Below are 18,468 nucleotides of genomic sequence, written 5' to 3'. Positions count from 1 at the left end.
TTAAACACTCTTTATGCACCTGTGTGCACAAACTGAAGCTATCTTCACGAGCTTTGTCCTGAGTGTGATCGCAACACCATTTCAAAGGGTCCTCCAAACTCAAGCAGCTTAAACTGATTTACCCATTAAGCACAAAAAGGCTTTCAAGTACTTTTCGACCACGGAGTGTGTCTTGGGAATGTCGAGGCAAATGATCTGAAGTCGGGGTCGGAGTCGGGGTCGGTGTCTGTCAGGTCTGTTACGTGACATACACCATGGCGCGTAAGGCTTACGTGGTAAGTTTTTTTTTTATTTTTCCTTTGGCAGCTAGAAAACAGATTAACCACCATAGTCTGGGCAGTTCAGCTCCCTGCACTAGAAGTTTCTTGAACAATCTTACTCATTTTTCCTTCTCTCCCTCACTCATTTTCTCTCTCTCTCTCTCTCTCTCTCTTTTGGTCACAAACCTTTACTTGTGTTTCTCATGGATAGCTGTTCTCTGTCATAAGAAAAAAACCCATTTCCTATGACGATGTCATTTTAAAGGAGGCATCGTCCATATTCAGAGCACAAGGGAAGAAGTGGTGGGGGGAGAGGGGCTATCTGTCCATTCTAAAGAGTCAAGGGTTGCATTACTGATGGAGCACTGTCTGCCTTGGTTTTACAGTGTTGCTCATTTTAACATGGACCTGAAAAACAAACCAGTTGTCATCCAGCATGGATAGTGGCCTAGTGGTGTTTCTCCTTTTGGTACACAGCTATTTCCTACATGACAGAGTTTTTCAGTGGCTGTAGGCCCTGAGCCACAGGAAGAGTAACATCTGATTCCACCCTCAGAGGTCTTTTTCTCGATGCTGAGGATAACGGCATGTTTTTCTTTTGATGCTCTCTGTTTTTGGGGGCAGTCGGAGACGAGATTGTCGGGACAGGCTGTTGCTGTGCGACCCTCTTTCTTCTGTGTTCTATCACGCAAACAGTTTGAGCATCACATATAGTGAAATCACTTCTAGCACTTGTGGAATCAAGAGACTAACATTGTAAATGGTCACTGTGACACAGAAATGACCACAATTCCAGTGCAATTCAGGTTAGCTGATTTGCTAAATGTTAGTGAGATGCATACATGCACGCAAGATGCTGATTAGCGTCTGGTTATCTCTGTATTCCATGAGGTTTCTTGAACTGTCTGTGTTAGTGATGATGGTCACTGCACTGCTCACTCAAGCAATGCGCTCTCTTACAGAGGGAGTATGTAACATGTGCATTAGCTGTGATTCCTGCTGGTTTGGTATTTCTTTCACTGTGCATGTTTAAAAGAAATACCAAAGCAGCAGGAATGACATTTGGTCCAAGGCGGACGTAGAAACAATGTAAGAAATTAAATTGTTCCCCGTATGAAAACAGAAAGCATATCACCAGTCCAGTCACTGTGTCCTCACTGGTGCTTCGTAGAAAAAAGGCAAAGTTCAGTTAATGAGTCCTGGTCCCAGTTAGTATCAAATTATTGCAGGGATTTTCAAGCAAGTCAAATCTTTCTTGGTGACACTCAAATCAGAGACTAGATGTTTCCCCACCTATGACCTTCCCGGGCGATTTGCCTTTCTTCCCTTCTCTCTTGGGTTCTCTAGTGACAGAAACAAGATTCAATCATTGAAATATCAACTGACATCTAAACTGACATCTAAACATTGTGAGTAGGTCTGCTGTTGCTTAAACAACATAGTTGTTTCTGCAATGGTAGTTTCAGGCAGTAAATCATTACATAGTTTCCAGTTTTTGTCATTTTCTTTTCAGGAGATTCTGCTACAGCATTTAAATTCCAGTCCATTTAAGATTTTTTTAAAATTCTCACATGAGAAAAAGGTGTCAATCACTTAAGTGCCATTCGCATTCCTATCTAAAATCCAGTGTTTCTCAGCTCTGCTCCCAGAAGCCCACGTTCTCCACTGTTCTCCACAGTTGTCTCCCTGTTCTAAATACACATGTTTCAGCCAATCAGACTGCAGATCCATGGGCCTCTGTTCTAAATACACATCTCAGCCAATCAGACTTCAGACCCGTGGGCCTCTGGAAACAGGACTGACAAATCTAACCTAATGACAGAAGCTGTGTGCATTTGATTGGTTAAACCTCGTCTGTAAACACATTTTTGAATACAAAGTGATGTACAGGAGGCAAGCTCTCTAGTGTAATGTGAAAATCCTACTTTTTCATGGACTCAAATTTCCTCTCTCTGTAGACGGAACTCTCTCCGGTGATATAGAGAAGGATAATGTCACAGAGAAATGTTCCCTGAATTAAAACAAACAAACAAAAAACAATCATTAAATTTACTTTTCCACAAGAGGAGTGTATACACTTATCTGCATAAAAATTACCAATCAAACAAAATCTTCTCTCTTTTTTTTTTTTTTTTGGTGAAAGACCTAATTGTTTATACCAGAGGAAAAAATAAAGAACAGCTCTATAACAATAAGCACTTTGTGAAATGGCATGAGTAGCATCCTCAACACTGAGTCTGGCTTTCTGTTTTCACCTCTTTTATCCATAACTTTGAGACAGACGGGACATTTACAAGATGGTTTTTAAGATAGTCTGAGAATGGCGACAGCACCTCTTGTATGTTGTTATTAGTGATGCCAATGGAGGACTGAAGTAAAAGAACTGAGAGGTAAAGTGAGGGTATGGCTGGTGAGAATATGTAGAGCACCTGGCAATTTGAGAAGGTAAAAACAAAAAAGGAACACATTTTTACTTGCCTTAATTTCAAATCTCAAATTGCTCTGAACATTTATTATTGGCAAACTAATGTTTGCCACCAATTCTTTCACCCAGCAATAACTGCTGAGGCAAGATCGATATAACAGTGCCCTCTAGTGTTCAAAAGTCAAAACAGCTTTTCAGCAAGAGTGTGTGTTGGGCCACAACAAACCCATTTTAAGTACCGGTAGTTTCTGAGGTAGCTAGTAATACATTTTGGTATCATCATCAGCCAGCAGCTGCGTTATCTGTATTTTGTGATTAAAAGTAACATTAAAGCTCTCCATATTATTGTCCTGGTTGGCAACACCGTATTTTCGGGTTTTCTCAAATGTAGCAGATCTTACTAGCTAGCTAACTGACCAGTTGTCGGTCTTGTCCCATTTACCGGGACTGTAAAGGACCCAATCTCTCCTTAGTGACAGTGGGTAGTGATGTCATAAATACACAATTAAGGTGAACAGGTGTGTGTTGTGTCATAGCTGCTTCTATAATCATGTATTTTTACACTGCTGGAACACCGTATTGACCAATTAGCACCCCAGAACTGTAACTATCTGTTTTCTGAGTTAAATTTAAATATTCAGCACGAAAAACATTCTTTTGAAAAGGTGTGTGTAACGCAGTGAAGGACATTTTAATAATCCAGTAACTTTAATGTGATTACTGAGATTTGAACTCTAATGCTGTACTTTGTTATGGAATAATTAGTAGCACATTATTTTGTAAATCGTTACCCCAGCACTGATCTTTACTGTAAATAGTTTCAATTTCCAATGCAAAACAGAATCTTTCAATTTCTAAAACATTGTTCCAGTTTCTGATTGTTCAGTGTCCCCTAGCTAAAGGGGTGGGGTTCAGACTGTTCATAGTTTAGTTAAAAATAAAAATAAAAAAAAAAGAGCGAGAGAGAGATTAAATGTACAGTAAGAGGATGTGGAAATACGCTTCATAATTAATTATATGCCAATATTAAATCAATCTGATGCTTTGACGGCACAAAAATTGCATTGCCAATGTATATTAGGTTAGAAAGTACAACCGGAAGCCCAATTTAATGTGGCTTCCAGTATAAACCACAGCCACTTCCAGCCCACTATCCAAATCCAGATATGGAGACAGGTCATTTTGTTTGTTGAACAGATACAGATACAAATGACATATCTGCACACCTCTAACAGTTACATAGTTTTGCATTATTGCAGTGGATGAGATCAGTGGAAGATGTAAACAATGTTTGTGTGTGTGTGTGTGTGTGTCAGCTGTTTATCTGCAGATTAAAAACACATGCTCTGTTCTGTCTTCCATATCCTGTCTTCATATAGAGGAAGGTGATAAGAGGTATGTGTGAAAGATCACTTCGTAACATAGACTTTGCTTTGCACCTTGCAAACGCTGACTGGTATGTCTCCCTGAACAAACATTACTCTACCGTCCCATTTTGGGTCGTTCCTGGATTTGACATAAATCTAAATGAACTGAAAAGTTTGTAATACTCACAATGCCCATTAAAGCAAGCCCAGAGCCTATTTTAACCACAGTGGGGATGATACTGAATTGTCCTGCCTGGAACAAAAGGAAGCAGATGTGAGACTGTACATTGAAATTTCAGTGATACGGGTCTCAGGAAAACTGCAAGAGTGAAAACACACCTCTCCATCCACCATGACGTCAAATCGAATCCCAAACACTTTAAACAGGGTACGATGGATCGTCCCTCTCTCATCTTTAAAGTACTGGGCATATCTGCAATTAGATTCAGAACCGTGAGATGAGTCAGACACTCATTATGTCATGTTTTATGATTCATGTCCAAAATTTTGTATAATGCTGCCAACATTTTGAAATTTTGTGTTTGTTTGATCAGTTTTAATGTGATATCATATGATTTTAATGTGAAATCATTATTTCAAAGACAGAGAAGACAAGGGATGTTTTTGTCAATAAAAAAAGCTTGTTCATAGTTAGGTTTTTTGGGGTTTTTTTTAGAACAAGTAAGAAGGAGACTGGCTGATTTATGGGTGTGTCTGTGCAGGGAACAGGTCAACACAACACCTGAAGTTATAACCAGATTTCACCGAAGCTTTTGAGTCTCCCTGCAAGTCCAGACGACTGAAAGTGTAATGAGGTACACACAGGGAGTAGTCTTTATCCAGGTCACAATTCCAGTCTACTGCAATTCCAATGGACCCACCCTGTGTGTTTGTGTGTGTGAAAGAAGAGGGAAGCAGGGGGAGACAGAGAGAGAGAGATGTAAAGAGCCTCAGAGCAACAGGGATGAAAATTAGTGCGTTTCAACTGTGGACGTTATTGTTACTGCAGTGTCTAAATCAGCGGAGGACATTATTGTTACTGCTGAGTCTAAATCTGTTTTTCTTGTTTTTAGTCCAGTTGTGTAAACACGAATGACTTTAATTCTGTTTTGGACACTCTGTGTACATGCAAAATGAGATAGAAAGCAAAAAATGAACACGCATACTCAATAATGGAATCAAACAATCAAACTCTACTCTGATCCAATTATGAATCCTACCAAATATGTTTGAAGCTTGATTTGTTTTCTGTTGGGTTGTACAACTGAGAAAATGCCTATTGAATGAACCCAACTAATGCTCTAAGGAGGGACATCTGGGGGGGTGTCCCAGAAAGCGGGTTTGGTGAAAACACAGAGTTAGTTAACTCAGAGTTAATAGTAAACCTACTAATATAAGAGCCCTGTGGCTTCATTCTCCAAGCAGGACAAAGCCATAATGCTCTTCTATTAGGATGTTTACCACTTGCTTTGGGTTAATTAGCTGGGACAACCCCCCGGTGATGGAGCAGTTTTTACCCGCACGGCCAGATCCATGAAACTGTAACCCGTCCAGCGGACTACATCTCCCACCCGAAAGATGGGGCAATGAGGGTGCTGCACTTTGTCGTAGGTACATGTCTTCAGATAGGAGTCATTCGTGGTGTCCAGCACGTTAGATCTATAGGGCAGATAGTGAGGGGGGAAAACATGAAAAATGCGAATATTAACATTATTCACTAGTTAAATGTGTGAGTGTGAGGTGTACCATACTGAATGTAACTGTGGAGGAAAGGATCCTCCTGGTTACACATCTTTAAGCAGTCTGACTGTACAAGCTCAAATTAGCGCTGAACAGAAAACAAAAGTCTCTCCTCTTCAACTCTTCCCTTGTCTGTAATTAATCATTTGCGTGACTCAATCTGAGCTTTGTGATTTTGGAAACGGAGACCCAAGGGTAAGAGTCTGCTAAACTCCCTTTACCCCAGCCAGCCTGAGCCTGTCAAGCCAAATATCTGGTCAATAACTCTTTTCTCACATCCTTTTTTTTCTGAGCTTTTGTTCAGTTTGCATAATTTATCTGTTGTAGCCAATGTGACGAACCCATTAATAAATATAAATATAAATATAAATATAAATATAAATATAAATATAAATAATGAGGGGGCCAAGCATGCTGAGGTTATTGTAGAATTGTTGTGCAGACCTCAGAATCACAAAAGGCATGAACTGAAGTAACAATCATGATTTTAGACCACAGATGTGAACAGTAATGAGCAAAACCATGTTTTTCCTTAAAAAAGTGCCAAGTGGTGAAATTGAGCAATTTCTTTCTGGACTCCCCTTAGATGGGGTCTTGAGTCAGGCAAAGAAATTTAGTGTAGATACATCAGAGCATTGCTGAGAGATGGGCTCACTTCCTGTTTGCCAGCTTCGCTGCCGATTTCGCTTGGCAGTCGAATGTTTTGGAAAATCAAAAATCCAACTTTTGTGAGGCTTAGTCTGAAGATCATCTTTTGCAAATTTGGTGAAGATTTGACAAAGTTTGTCTGAGGAGTAGCGAAAAAAAACCCCCACTTTTTTATGAAATCCAAAATGGCAGAAAATCCAATGTGGCAGAAATTGACATAATTGATTGCGATGACCTCCGCTTGACAGAAAGAATCCAGCATCACCTCATTTTTTTAATTTTCTTAATATCCTTCAAAAGAGTCATGTGTGAATGTGTCTCCATCTTTGACCTGTTGATAGCGCTAGAGTGCTTGATGGGCAGATATGAAACTTCCTGGATAGAATCAGGGTAGGAGCCCTAATCAACGTGCCAGATTTCTTTTTATCATACAGTCCTAAGAAATTGCATTACTTCCTGTTTGGCGCCTTTGCCGTTGAATACGACTGCAGAACAGGAAATGGCAACATTTGCAGACCTCAGCATCCACAAAGGCATGACCAAACATGTGAAGAGTGATGAGCAAAAACATGCTTTTTCCTATTATAGCGCCCTCAAGTGGTAAAATGGGGCAATTTTTTCTGAACTCCCTTTGGACAGAGTCTTTAGTCAGTGTACCAAGTTAGGTGTCGATACATCAAAGAGTTACTGAAATACAAGCTACGACCACCAATTTTGATTGGCTGTGACGGACGAACGCTTTCGAAAATCAAAAATCCTTTAGATAACTTCTGTGCAGTTTGGTCTGAACATCGTCTGTGCCAAATTTGGTGAAGATTGGACAAAGTTTGTCCGAGGAGTAGTGAAAAATCACTTTTTGATAAAATTCAATATGGCGAAAAATCCAATATGGCGGACAATGACGTCTTGCCTTGCCTTGACCAAAGGAATCCAACGGTACCTCATGTTTGAAAATCGGACATACGGTTCAATAGTTATGTGCATAAATCTACTTCAACTTTGACCCATTGGTGGCGATAGAGAGCTCAAGCTGCAGACATGAAATTTGGTGAGGAGAATCAGGGGACCATCCCCAATCAGTTTGCCAAATTTCACAACTTTTTACCATACAGTTCTAGGGGCTGCCATAGATACCTTGGCCAGAAGAAGAGAAAGAAAAAGAAAAAGAAAAGGTAGAAACGGTGATAAAGAAAAGGTAGAGACACAATGGGTGCCTACACTGCTTTGCTACATACTAAGAACACATCACCCTTCTGCTCCATTCACTAGCACTCATGACCACACCCACTCAGCCCCCTCCTGCCCAATCAATGGATCTTATGTAAGATTAGATATAATGCAACAAATCAAGTGCTGACAGGCATACTAATAAAGAAACATTAGAATAAGGTTAATAGTGTGTGATAAGGACCAAAGCGACTGAGGCTGTCCCAGTCTGTCGTGTGTAGAACAGACTGAATGTATTAATAAAAGTGGTGGATCTCCAGCAATTCAGGTCAACTTTCTATTTCAGGTTAACTGTCTCACACACACACACCCATGCATATGCACACACACAGAGGCATGCACAAAGACAAGTGCGCACACACGCACACGCACACGCACACGCACACAAACATAAACAAGCAGAAATGCACAACCAACTTACAAATACACATCTCTAAACATGCCTCTTGTGCTTACCTGGTTACGTCGAATTTTGGAAACTTGATGAAGTTTTTGATGTAGATCGTGAAGTTTTCCACTTTTCCGAGTAAAGGCTCACTAAACATTTGTGGAAAGAAACATACACACGCGCACACACACACACACACACACACAAACACATTAAGAACTGTGACTCTCTCAGAGTGCTGGAAGCTAAAGATAAAGCTGAGAATATGCAGAGAGACACAGAGCAACCCGAGTGGCCTGAATGAGTCGGTTTACGGCCCGAGAAAAGAAGACGCTGGTTTTTCTTACGGTGGTATGTGACTGCTCTCGACAGGGCACCAGCCATGTATCTCACAGGTCTTTGTCCCATTATTACAGCGTCCAGTCTTCACACCTGTGGGGAAAACACCGGCGTTAAACTAAACAAAATAATCTAATGTCCCAAAAATAACCTTCACAAAACAAACTCCTCCACACTGCAACCCCCCCTCTCTCTTTTTCTCTCTCTCTTTCTCTCTCTCTCTCTCTCTCCATTCACAAGACTACTCAGCAACAAACTGATAAAAATGAAGGAATCATGAAAGAAAGATAGGTTCAATATTCTGTCACTTCATCAAAAATAAAGTTTACACCGGCGCTAATACCAAGACTGAAATCAATCCGTTGATTTACACTGCTTTGTTTCTCTGAGCTGTTTTCTCATGCAGAACTTGAACTTTTAAACCTTTTGAATAAGAATTGCAACCTCAGAAACAACCACATCCTCCGCGCCTTCACCTTCTCTGCTGTTTATGTCTCACATTGAAACTACAGTTGCATAACCTCTGACTGCTGTTTCTAAAACGTTCACCACGGCTCAACAGGCGCACTACAGATTTCTTATAAATCAAGTGACAACAGAGACAAAGTGAGACACAATCCCACCCCATCATTTTCACAGATCTTACCGTTGCCACGAGCAACCGTTTCCCCTTCTGCACAGTCTGTATCATGCAAGCAATTAGCATCTAGGACTTTTGTATTCTGAAAAAAAAAAAAGAAGAAGATTATTAGTCTGTGTTACTAATTATTTCAGTCACACAATAATGCAATGTTGATGTTGCTGAAACCAAAATCCTTGACATGATTTTAATAATTTGTTTGTATTTATTTATGCAAAGCACCATGTTCTCACAATTTAATTTTAATTTTAAAATGTTCTGCCGTATATCTTATTCTAATTTTTTTAAGCAGTAGTTCAGTGAAATGTTGGATGTGAGTTATTCAAACATTGAAGACATATGTCAAACAATAAATGAAAATAATTTGATAATGTAGATCATTTGTGGTTCATCAGATTTCTTCCTGACAAACTAGTCAATCGTTAAATTTCCTTTCAATTCTCTTGTGGCTCCATGGTTTTTTACTCATTATTACAATTTGTATTATCATTCTCGGATTTTGTGGGACGTGTGTGGGACATGCATGTTTCCAGGTCTCCTTCATCTCCTTTTACAAGAAATGCCATGATCGACTTTCAGTTTTGAAAAAAGAGGCCAGTATACCGCAATGGAAATTAAGCAGGCAACAGTTAGTAGTTCTCACCTCAGGGCAGAAACCAAGTGTTTGGTTTGGTGTTTCAATATAATTTGTTACAACAAAGAAGACATGAGTCCCCTGTTTAAAAGGAAAAGAAAGACACACCGAGTTTATAGAGAAACAATGTGTTTACATTGGTTTTAAACATATCTGCTATACTTAGCACACTTAGCTTATTATTTTATCTGGACTTAACACATCATTGATGAATACAGATTGTACACTATCGATTTACTTTTTTCCTTACCTCCTAAAACATGAAGGTATTCAACCCTCATTCACGCCAAATAAAAGCCAAGCACTAAACTTTGTTTTTTCATTTGCCAGTGTATCCTTTAAAAGCCCTTTTCATAGTCAAACAGCTCTAATTTCCAACATCACAGAAGTCTTTGGCTTGTTCAGCTTGTAGCTGAGGCTTTTAATCAGATTGTCTCATGAAGGTTAAGTGAATCACATGAATAAAAAATGAGGAAGACAACAACAGCACTTATAACGGCCGAAGAGACGAGCTGTGAGGTGCCCTTGTGGGGAGTTGTACACACGTATATCAAACAGAGAGAACTGGCAATAATGCCTTCACTAATGGACAAAAACTTCTCCCTTCGGACAGTTAGTTTAGAGTTCCACCTCTCCGTGTAAGTCGATTAAAAAAAATGCATACATTATGAAGATTGCCTCTCTCAGCCGGTTAAGATATTTCTGTTTGTTAATGGGAATCCATTACCCTGCAGAGTGGGAAGGTTGTGCGTAGAGACAATCGTGTTTGTCTTTAACATGGTCTGAGAGAGCCTCACTGAATGCGCCTCAATGAATGTCTGACTCAAACTTTAAAGAATTAAAAAAAAAAAAAAAACCACAAGTCACGTATGAGATGCCTCCTGTTGAAAGTAAACCTGGGCGTAGAGGGACATCAACTCTCAGAAAACCAGACAGCGTTTTACCAACATTTCCGGCTGAGCTGGGTGTTCCTGACATATGATGTTCTCTGGAATTCGCAGTTAGAGAATCACCCTCTGCCTGAATACTGAATGAGAGAACCTTAGCCCGGGTTATGGTCTCTTATTTGCGTAATGTAATTATTACATCTCAAGGTTCCATCATACGTTCATCTTGTTCACAACAGGGAATTGAGTGTGCCGGGTGTCGATCTAGACTGGAGTGTTATTTGGGATAATACCTCCACCTCATCTAAAAACTTCATTCAGTACATCAGTTCGCATCAGTTAACATTCAGTTCGTCAGTTAGAACAGTTCATGTTTCAAGGCTCACAGGTGCTGTCCAGTGATACAAGTTTCAAGTTTCAGGTTTCAGGTGATACAACTTGTGGTAGATGAAATTCAGGTTCCGTGGGGGATTACATTCCCATGTTTAGCCAGAGCATCACAGTGCTCTGGATTTATGTTGGTAAAAGACTACCTGATATTCTGAAGGTTGACTCTCTCTGCCCAGGTTTACTTTAAATAGCAGATGACTCACACATGACCTTTAACCTACAGCAAAAAAAAAGCCACCAATGGCAGCCCTGACAGCTTGTAAAAAATCCACTTTGAAAAGTTGGTTTGAATCAAATATTCAGTTATCATTGATTTGGCATTACTACTGTATAGAAATCCTTATTCTGGAGCGTAGACGTCATAGGGCAAAGGCAGAGACAATTCATAACCAGACACAAGCTGCAGCTTTAGTTAAAGAACTTATATGGAAATGTAATTATTTCATACTTAATAACAGACAATTATGCCAGTATTTCTACACATCATCCTATTGTTATACATTACACCCTTTACAGAGTGAATATTGTAGATTGCATTATTATCATATAAACGCTGTAAATAAACATCTCTTCATGTTCTGCAATTGATTATGCTGACGCTCTCCACCTACCCACATACTGTAAGCATTGCTGAGACTGCTGTGTGTGTGTGTGTGTGTGTGTGTTTCACTGTAAAAAACTGATGAAGACGCATTAAACCCAAACCCCTCAAAACTCAAAAAAAGGAATAAACTGTGTTTTAGTCTCACCAGATTACACAATAAAAGAAACTGAGAAAACTAAGAAAGCATTATATCAAGGACTATAGAGAATTCACACTTGTGCATCAGTCAGGCTATTGAATGATAATGACTGAATGCACAAACAGATGAACTGTTCTGCTCCAAGACGTGTCTTTGATAATATTTCTGTCAAATGTAGACAGCTGACTAAAACCTTGGTAAATGAATGATAAAATGAGGGGAACCTGGCTCTTCTGTTGATTGAAACTGCTGATGAGTTGAAAACGAGCAAAGCGAAACAGTGTGCGGTACAGTAACTAGGTCTCGGGAGGATACGTGTAGAATGTGTATAGTACTGGGAATGTGGTTTACAAAGACACTTCACCTCATATAAAAGATACGCCTACTGACTTTCAGACAGCACAAGATATAGCTGTAGACGGGTTTCATATGCACATCTCCTTGACAAACACAAATATCTCTGTAACTATTGGACACAGGCAGACCAAATTCAGCGGAGAGCTATGGTAAACTGAACACAGCCCTTACACAGAGTTTTCTACATTACATATGCACAGGGTTTATGATCTGTACAAAATAAAAATAAAAAGGACCACTTGGTTTAAAATAGGATTAAACAGCCAGAGGTCCTCACCAAGCAAACACACATTCTCAGGCTGCACATTCTCACCCTTTCCAAAGGAGTCCCGTTCTAATTCACTAGTCAGGAGGGGGGAATAGGTTTACCTGGGATGGGATGACGTAGTCCTCTGGTCCCCACATGGAAAGACCAGTCTTTGAGCTGTTGGCGAATGTGACGCCCTTCAGCTTTGTCATAACCGAGCTCTGGACTGTCTCCTCCTTCTCCTGGTATCCCTTATTCCATATGAAAACCCAACTGTGAAGAAACTGTCGATCAGACTACAGCTCATTCACAAACGCTACAAAGGACACCTGACCTGAGGTTGCGCTACAAATCTCTACAAACCTCGCAGTTTACACGTTTTCTTTTCACAGCTGTTTCTTAAGATATAATCTAACATTAGCAATGACGTTATGTTACAACTGAGCAGAGATCTTGTGTGTAAGTCTCAGTCTTTGCCGACTGACAGTTTAACACGCAATAAACAATTAAGTGTTAACATTATGACTCCAGCCAAAAAACAAAACGAAAACAGCGCATGCACATTTTCAAATATGGTTTTGAACTTTTTAAAAGAGTTCCATGAGCTATAGCCATCACTGAAAGAATGTTAGGTGATTGTAAAGGTAACGTTTGTACTAGTGTAAAAAAAACTTATTTAAATAACAAAATATGTTACTGCAAAATACACTACAAACAGTTAGGAACGGGTGGAACCATCTACATACTTCACTAACAGAATTAGAGCGATGAGAACACAAGAGTACCATAGCCAAAGAAACTGAGAATAGAAATAAATCATAGAGAAACAGACGGAGAAATTTCCTCAGGAAATTATTCGACTGTTTAAAGACACGTTTTGCACTCCCGAACTGTAGCCAGTGACCTTGAATATATTGTAACATGAGTTAGCGCAAATTCGTGACAATGAAGAAAGCTTTCTGTTTTCGTGTTTTCGTTCTGTCTTTTTTTTTTTTTAGTCCAAACCTGCCAGAACATGTAACACATGCAACACATTACCCGATAAGGTATCCGATTACGGCCAGCTGAAACAGTCTAAACAACACCCCAACTTTCTTATTTGTTACAACAACAAATTTTTCGGTCTTGTATTCGAAAATACGAAAGAAAAGGTTGCCTCTGTTGTTTGGAGCCATGTCTTTTATCCTTAAGTGATTGCTGTCGTGGCCGGTTGATCTCTCAACAGCTATTTAAGCATATGACGGCTGCATTGGTGCAATGACTTCTTTCAGTTTCAGTCGAACCATCGCCACATAGTCAGATCAACTGTGAGAAAAGCGAACGCACTTTGCACCCACTCAAGACCGAGACTTCGGTGGTACTCAACCACTCAAATTTACTAAACACCTGTCAGTGGAAGCTTAAGACCCAAACATCAACTATGTGCTCACACGAGATGAGCTTTCAACTGAGAACGTTTACAAATGTGCTCCCCTCATATCAAACATTACAATATCCAGGCAACAGGAGCAGACTCGCGGTGCGAAGTGGAAGTGTCCTGCAGTGCACATTGCGTGGGTGTGAGCATGGGCTACTTTTAAAAATAGGCAACACTCTGGTAATTTAACACCATATCGCATGTGTGTCGGAAAGAGAGCGAGCGCGCGAGAGAAGATTTTTTACATTTAGAGAAATGAGAAACCTCACCATTACAATACAACACTGTTCAGATACAAGATTCCCTTTTAATAGTCAGTTTAAATATGTAGGTTTGTTTGAGATACAACGCCAACTCGAGCGACAATGTTGACCCTGCACTATTAAAATATATCAATAGTGGGCGCTATTACTTTACTTTTCTAAATACATGTCAGGATTGAACACTGCTTTAATCGTGGTTGTTCCACATTAACAAAGGTGGTCTCTAATGATGTATTGCGCTCTAATTAAGCAAACAATGAACCTACCTTAGTTACAAGAATCTTGACCTTTTTTGCACATAGCGTTGACAGAACTCAACTCCGTTTTCTTGTCAATCGTGCACAAATGCAGGTTGTTCTACCCCTCGAATAGCCTATTAGATCTCTTAGAAAATATCAAAGGGTCCATTTTACGTTACGTTAAATGTTACGTTTATAATATTGTCAACGCCGGTGAAAGTGAAACCAGTGTACTGCTATACTGTACTGTGTGTACACAATTTCATATATGTAACACTGTGCATATACTGTTTTATTTATGTGTAATTCTTCAACTATAGTCCATTTTGGTCAGGAAAATTTTAGTATTTAGCGTCTAACGTGTGTGTAGTGACTATGATGACTTTATTGAATAACACACGTCACTCTAACATTAGGAGAAAATCATTTCCCGATATGTCAGCCTGCTGTCAGTTTGAGAGTTTGCATTAAATATACACAAGATACACAATATTAAATGAGAATGGTCCAGCTGTTTCTACATTCATATGAAATATACACTTTTTGGAAATGATACCAAATTAACTTAAGTCATACTTACTTAGATTTTTCCTCCTTTGATTACCCCCAATGGAGGTCACTCTTTTCTCCAACCATGTGTTCCCCTGTTGAATAGCTGTTGCTGTAGTTACCAAGTATACAAACCCAAAAACACGATCTCAGAATTCTGTTCCGTACAGTGTGGTCGAGATGACAGTGAGCCCAAGTCACGGGGGCTCTTTTTATGAAAAATACATGAAAATGTGAAGAAATGTTATAATACTTAATGTATTTCATAAAAATAGACATTAATGTCTAACCTGTATGTGAACTCAACATTATTTCAATATTAAGTTCAAAGTCCAGCTTAGGGACAAAGACAATATTGTTAAAACCATACATACAAGGCCTCTTAGAACACAGAAAAAATAAAAGGGTAGTCACTAATTTTACAAAGCTCCTCTTGGTGTGAGGTGTGACTAAGATAAAAACGTTGAAACGTTCTGTTTTTCCTACTTCATTCAGGAAGAGAAATGACCGTAATTGAAAGATCACTCACATATATAAGCACTATACATATGCGTTATGTTTCATAGATTCCATTGTACTGCAGTAAGTTCAGGCTACTGAACTTAAATAACACAAGAAAACATTGATCTCAGTGGAGCAGATCAGTTCATTCATCAGATGGCATGTACTCTATTGAAATTATGTTTGTACTAAACTATAAATGTGTTTCTCTGTATCTGTTATGGGTAGAGTCAGTGAATGAACTCAATGAAAAGTCACACAGCAGATTATTCAGTTCAATGCTTTTATTTTGCCACACAATATAAAAACAGTTTGGGAATGAGGATCAGTAACTGAAAGGGGAAAGTGCGTGAAATAGGAGGTGGTGGCAAGGTGGTTAGAAGATGCTTACTGCCCACCCCTCAGACGCAGCACAAGGTGGAGGGTGGACTCTTTCTGGATGTTGTAGTCAGAGAGGGTGCGGCCATCTTCCAGCTGCTTGCCAGCAAAGATCAGCCTCTGCTGGTCTGGGGGAATGCCTTCTTTGTCCTGGATCTTGGCCTTGACGTTCTCAATGGTGTCGCTTGGCTCCACCTCCAGGGTGATGGTCTTGCCGGTCAGGGTCTTCACGAAGATCTGCATACCACCCCTCAGACGCAGCACAAGGTGGAGGGTGGACTCTTTCTGGATGTTGTAGTCAGAGAGGGTGCGGCCATCTTCCAGCTGCTTGCCAGCAAAGATCAGCCTCTGCTGGTCTGGGGGAATGCCTTCTTTGTCCTGGATCTTGGCCTTGACGTTCTCAATGGTGTCGCTTGGCTCCACCTCCAGGGTGATTGTCTTGCCGGTCAGGGTCTTCACGAAGATCTGCATACCACCCCTCAGACGCAGCACAAGGTGGAGGGTGGACTCTTTCTGGATGTTGTAGTCAGAGAGGGTGCGGCCATCTTCCAGCTGCTTGCCAGCAAAGATCAGCCTCTGCTGGTCTGGGGGAATGCCTTCTTTGTCCTGGATCTTGGCCTTGACGTTCTCAATGGTGTCGCTTGGCTCCACCTCCAGGGTGATGGTCTTGCCGGTCAGGGTCTTCACGAAGATCTGCATACCACCCCTCAGACGCAGCACAAGGTGGAGGGTGGACTCTTTCTGGATGTTGTAGTCAGAGAGGGTGCGGCCATCTTCCAGCTGCTTGCCAGCAAAGATCAGCCTCTGCTGGTCTGGGGGAATGCCTTCTTTGTCCTGGATCTTGGCCTTGACGTTCTCAATGGTGTCGCTTGGCTCCACCTCCAGGGTGATTGTCTTGCCGGTCAGGGTCTTCACGAAGATCTGCATACCACCCCTCAGACGCAGCACAAGGTGGAGGGTGGACTCTTTCTGGATGTTGTAGTCAGAGAGGGTGCGGCCGTCTTCCAGCTGCTTGCCAGCAAAGATCAGCCTCTGCTGGTCTGGGGGAATGCCCTCTTTGTCCTGGATCTTGGCCTTGACGTTCTCAATGGTGTCGCTTGGCTCCACCTCCAGGGTGATGGTCTTGCCGGTCAGGGTCTTCACAAAGATCTGCATACCACCCCTCAGACGCAGCACAAGGTGGAGGGTGGACTCTTTCTGGATGTTGTAGTCAGAGAGGGTGCGGCCGTCTTCCAGCTGCTTGCCAGCAAAGATCAGCCTCTGCTGGTCTGGGGGAATGCCTTCTTTGTCCTGGATCTTGGCCTTGACGTTCTCAATGGTGTCGCTTGGCTCCACCTCCAGGGTGATGGTCTTACCGGTCAGGGTCTTCACGAAGATCTGCATACCACCCCTCAGACGCAGCACAAGGTGGAGGGTGGACTCTTTCTGGATGTTGTAGTCAGAGAGGGTGCGGCCGTCTTCCAGCTGCTTGCCAGCAAAGATCAGCCTCTGCTGGTCTGGGGGAATGCCTTCTTTGTCCTGGATCTTGGCCTTGACGTTCTCAATGGTGTCGCTTGGCTCCACCTCCAGGGTGATGGTCTTGCCGGTCAGGGTCTTCACGAAGATCTGCATACCACCCCTCAGACGCAGCACAAGGTGGAGAGTAGACTCTTTCTGGATGTTGTAGTCAGAGAGGGTGCGGCCATCTTCCAGCTGCTTGCCAGCAAAGATCAGCCTCTGCTGGTCTGGGGGAATGCCTTCTTTGTCCTGGATCTTAGCCTTGACATTCTCAATGGTGTCACTTGGCTCCACCTCGAGGGTGATGGTCTTGCCGGTCAGAGTTTTCACAAAGATCTGCATTTTTTTTACTCTAAATTAAAAAGCAGAAAATAATAAGATTACTACATATCTGATTATGAATAGTGAATCAGGAGGATGAAGGAATTCCTGTCCGTCAAACATACTAATGCGATTCATAGTTGTTCCCGTCGCCGTGAAAAACCGCTAAAACAATATAAAAACACTTAAGCTGCAATATGTTATCAGAAACCAAGACCGACGTGTCATTTTCGAACATGGCCATAAACACACTGAAAACACACTAACATTTCTTAGCTCTCAAAGATCAACATAATTTGATAAAAATGAGATATGGATTGAATGCTGCGCAGCAGTCATCTTGTTCCGATTAAGACCTCTCGACGCCATTTTATGACATCCGGGTTCTTTGTTCGCTAGGCGCGAGTGATTCAGCAAAAAGAAGAGGCGAGAGAAAAGACGAACAGAAACATTGGCCTCTCGTCATTCGCATAAAACATACTGTTCTAAAAGAATAATTTTAAGTCGTTGGTGGTTACACATTACTACCTTAATGAACCACAGTACATTTAAAATGTATCAACATATGACAATTCAATAATCAAGCTGGCTTGCTAATCGAACCTGACTTAACTCAATATTTGTTCTGATCGGTTACTACACCAGCAGTCCCGCTTACAATACCTCCCAATTTAAAAGAAATCACTTTTTTTAATATTAACTTACCGCTTTTGAGCTAATGTATTGTCACAACTAGGGTTCTTCTGTCTTCAGCTGAACTATAACTACGCAGCGATCGTCTACTGTATTTATCCAAAACCGGTGATCTGACGTCACTGGACATCACATGACAATGTCCATCCGCCCTACAGTTAGATAGTTCCCGTCTGCCAATAAACATTATACGATTTTTCTGTACGAAATATGTCTTTACTATTATGATACGTTGTTGGGAGGTCATTTAAAGCCTTCATATTTCACAATTGTTCATTTTACTTCAATTAATTGAGCATACGGGAAAACATGTATTCG

General features: G+C 40.9%; 2 protein-coding genes across 2 annotated transcripts; both read right to left on the bottom strand.

Annotated features, from left to right (window-relative positions):
- Nucleotides 1-118: 118 nt before the first annotated feature.
- p2rx5 (purinergic receptor P2X, ligand-gated ion channel, 5) lies at nucleotides 119-13,467 on the bottom strand. Its single transcript, XM_030792925.1, has 13 exons — nucleotides 13,331-13,467; nucleotides 12,415-12,565; nucleotides 9,678-9,749; nucleotides 9,041-9,116; nucleotides 8,403-8,487; nucleotides 8,124-8,204; nucleotides 5,570-5,711; nucleotides 4,795-4,934; nucleotides 4,392-4,485; nucleotides 4,240-4,305; nucleotides 2,186-2,271; nucleotides 749-941; nucleotides 119-226 (listed from the first exon to the last, which is right to left on the bottom strand). The coding sequence occupies exons 1-13, from the start codon at nucleotides 13,465-13,467 to the stop codon at nucleotides 119-121; spliced, it is 1,431 nt and encodes a 476-aa protein (XP_030648785.1).
- A 2,063-nt stretch (nucleotides 13,468-15,530) lies between these two features.
- On the bottom strand, nucleotides 15,531-18,236 carry ubb (ubiquitin B). The gene is made up of 2 exons (XM_030792655.1): nucleotides 18,163-18,236; nucleotides 15,531-17,488 (listed from the first exon to the last, which is right to left on the bottom strand). Exon 2 carries the CDS (start codon nucleotides 17,476-17,478, stop codon nucleotides 15,649-15,651), a length of 1,830 nt encoding a protein of 609 aa, XP_030648515.1. The 5' UTR covers nucleotides 17,479-17,488; nucleotides 18,163-18,236; the 3' UTR covers nucleotides 15,531-15,648.
- Between the last annotated feature and the right edge of the window lie 232 nt (nucleotides 18,237-18,468).

Source organism: Chanos chanos, chromosome 15 (genome assembly GCF_902362185.1).
Source record: "Chanos chanos chromosome 15, fChaCha1.1, whole genome shotgun sequence".
Taxonomy (NCBI): Eukaryota; Metazoa; Chordata; class Actinopteri; order Gonorynchiformes; family Chanidae; genus Chanos; species Chanos chanos.
Note: the sequence above shows the minus strand (reverse complement) of the source record. Positions and strands in the feature narration are given on the sequence as shown.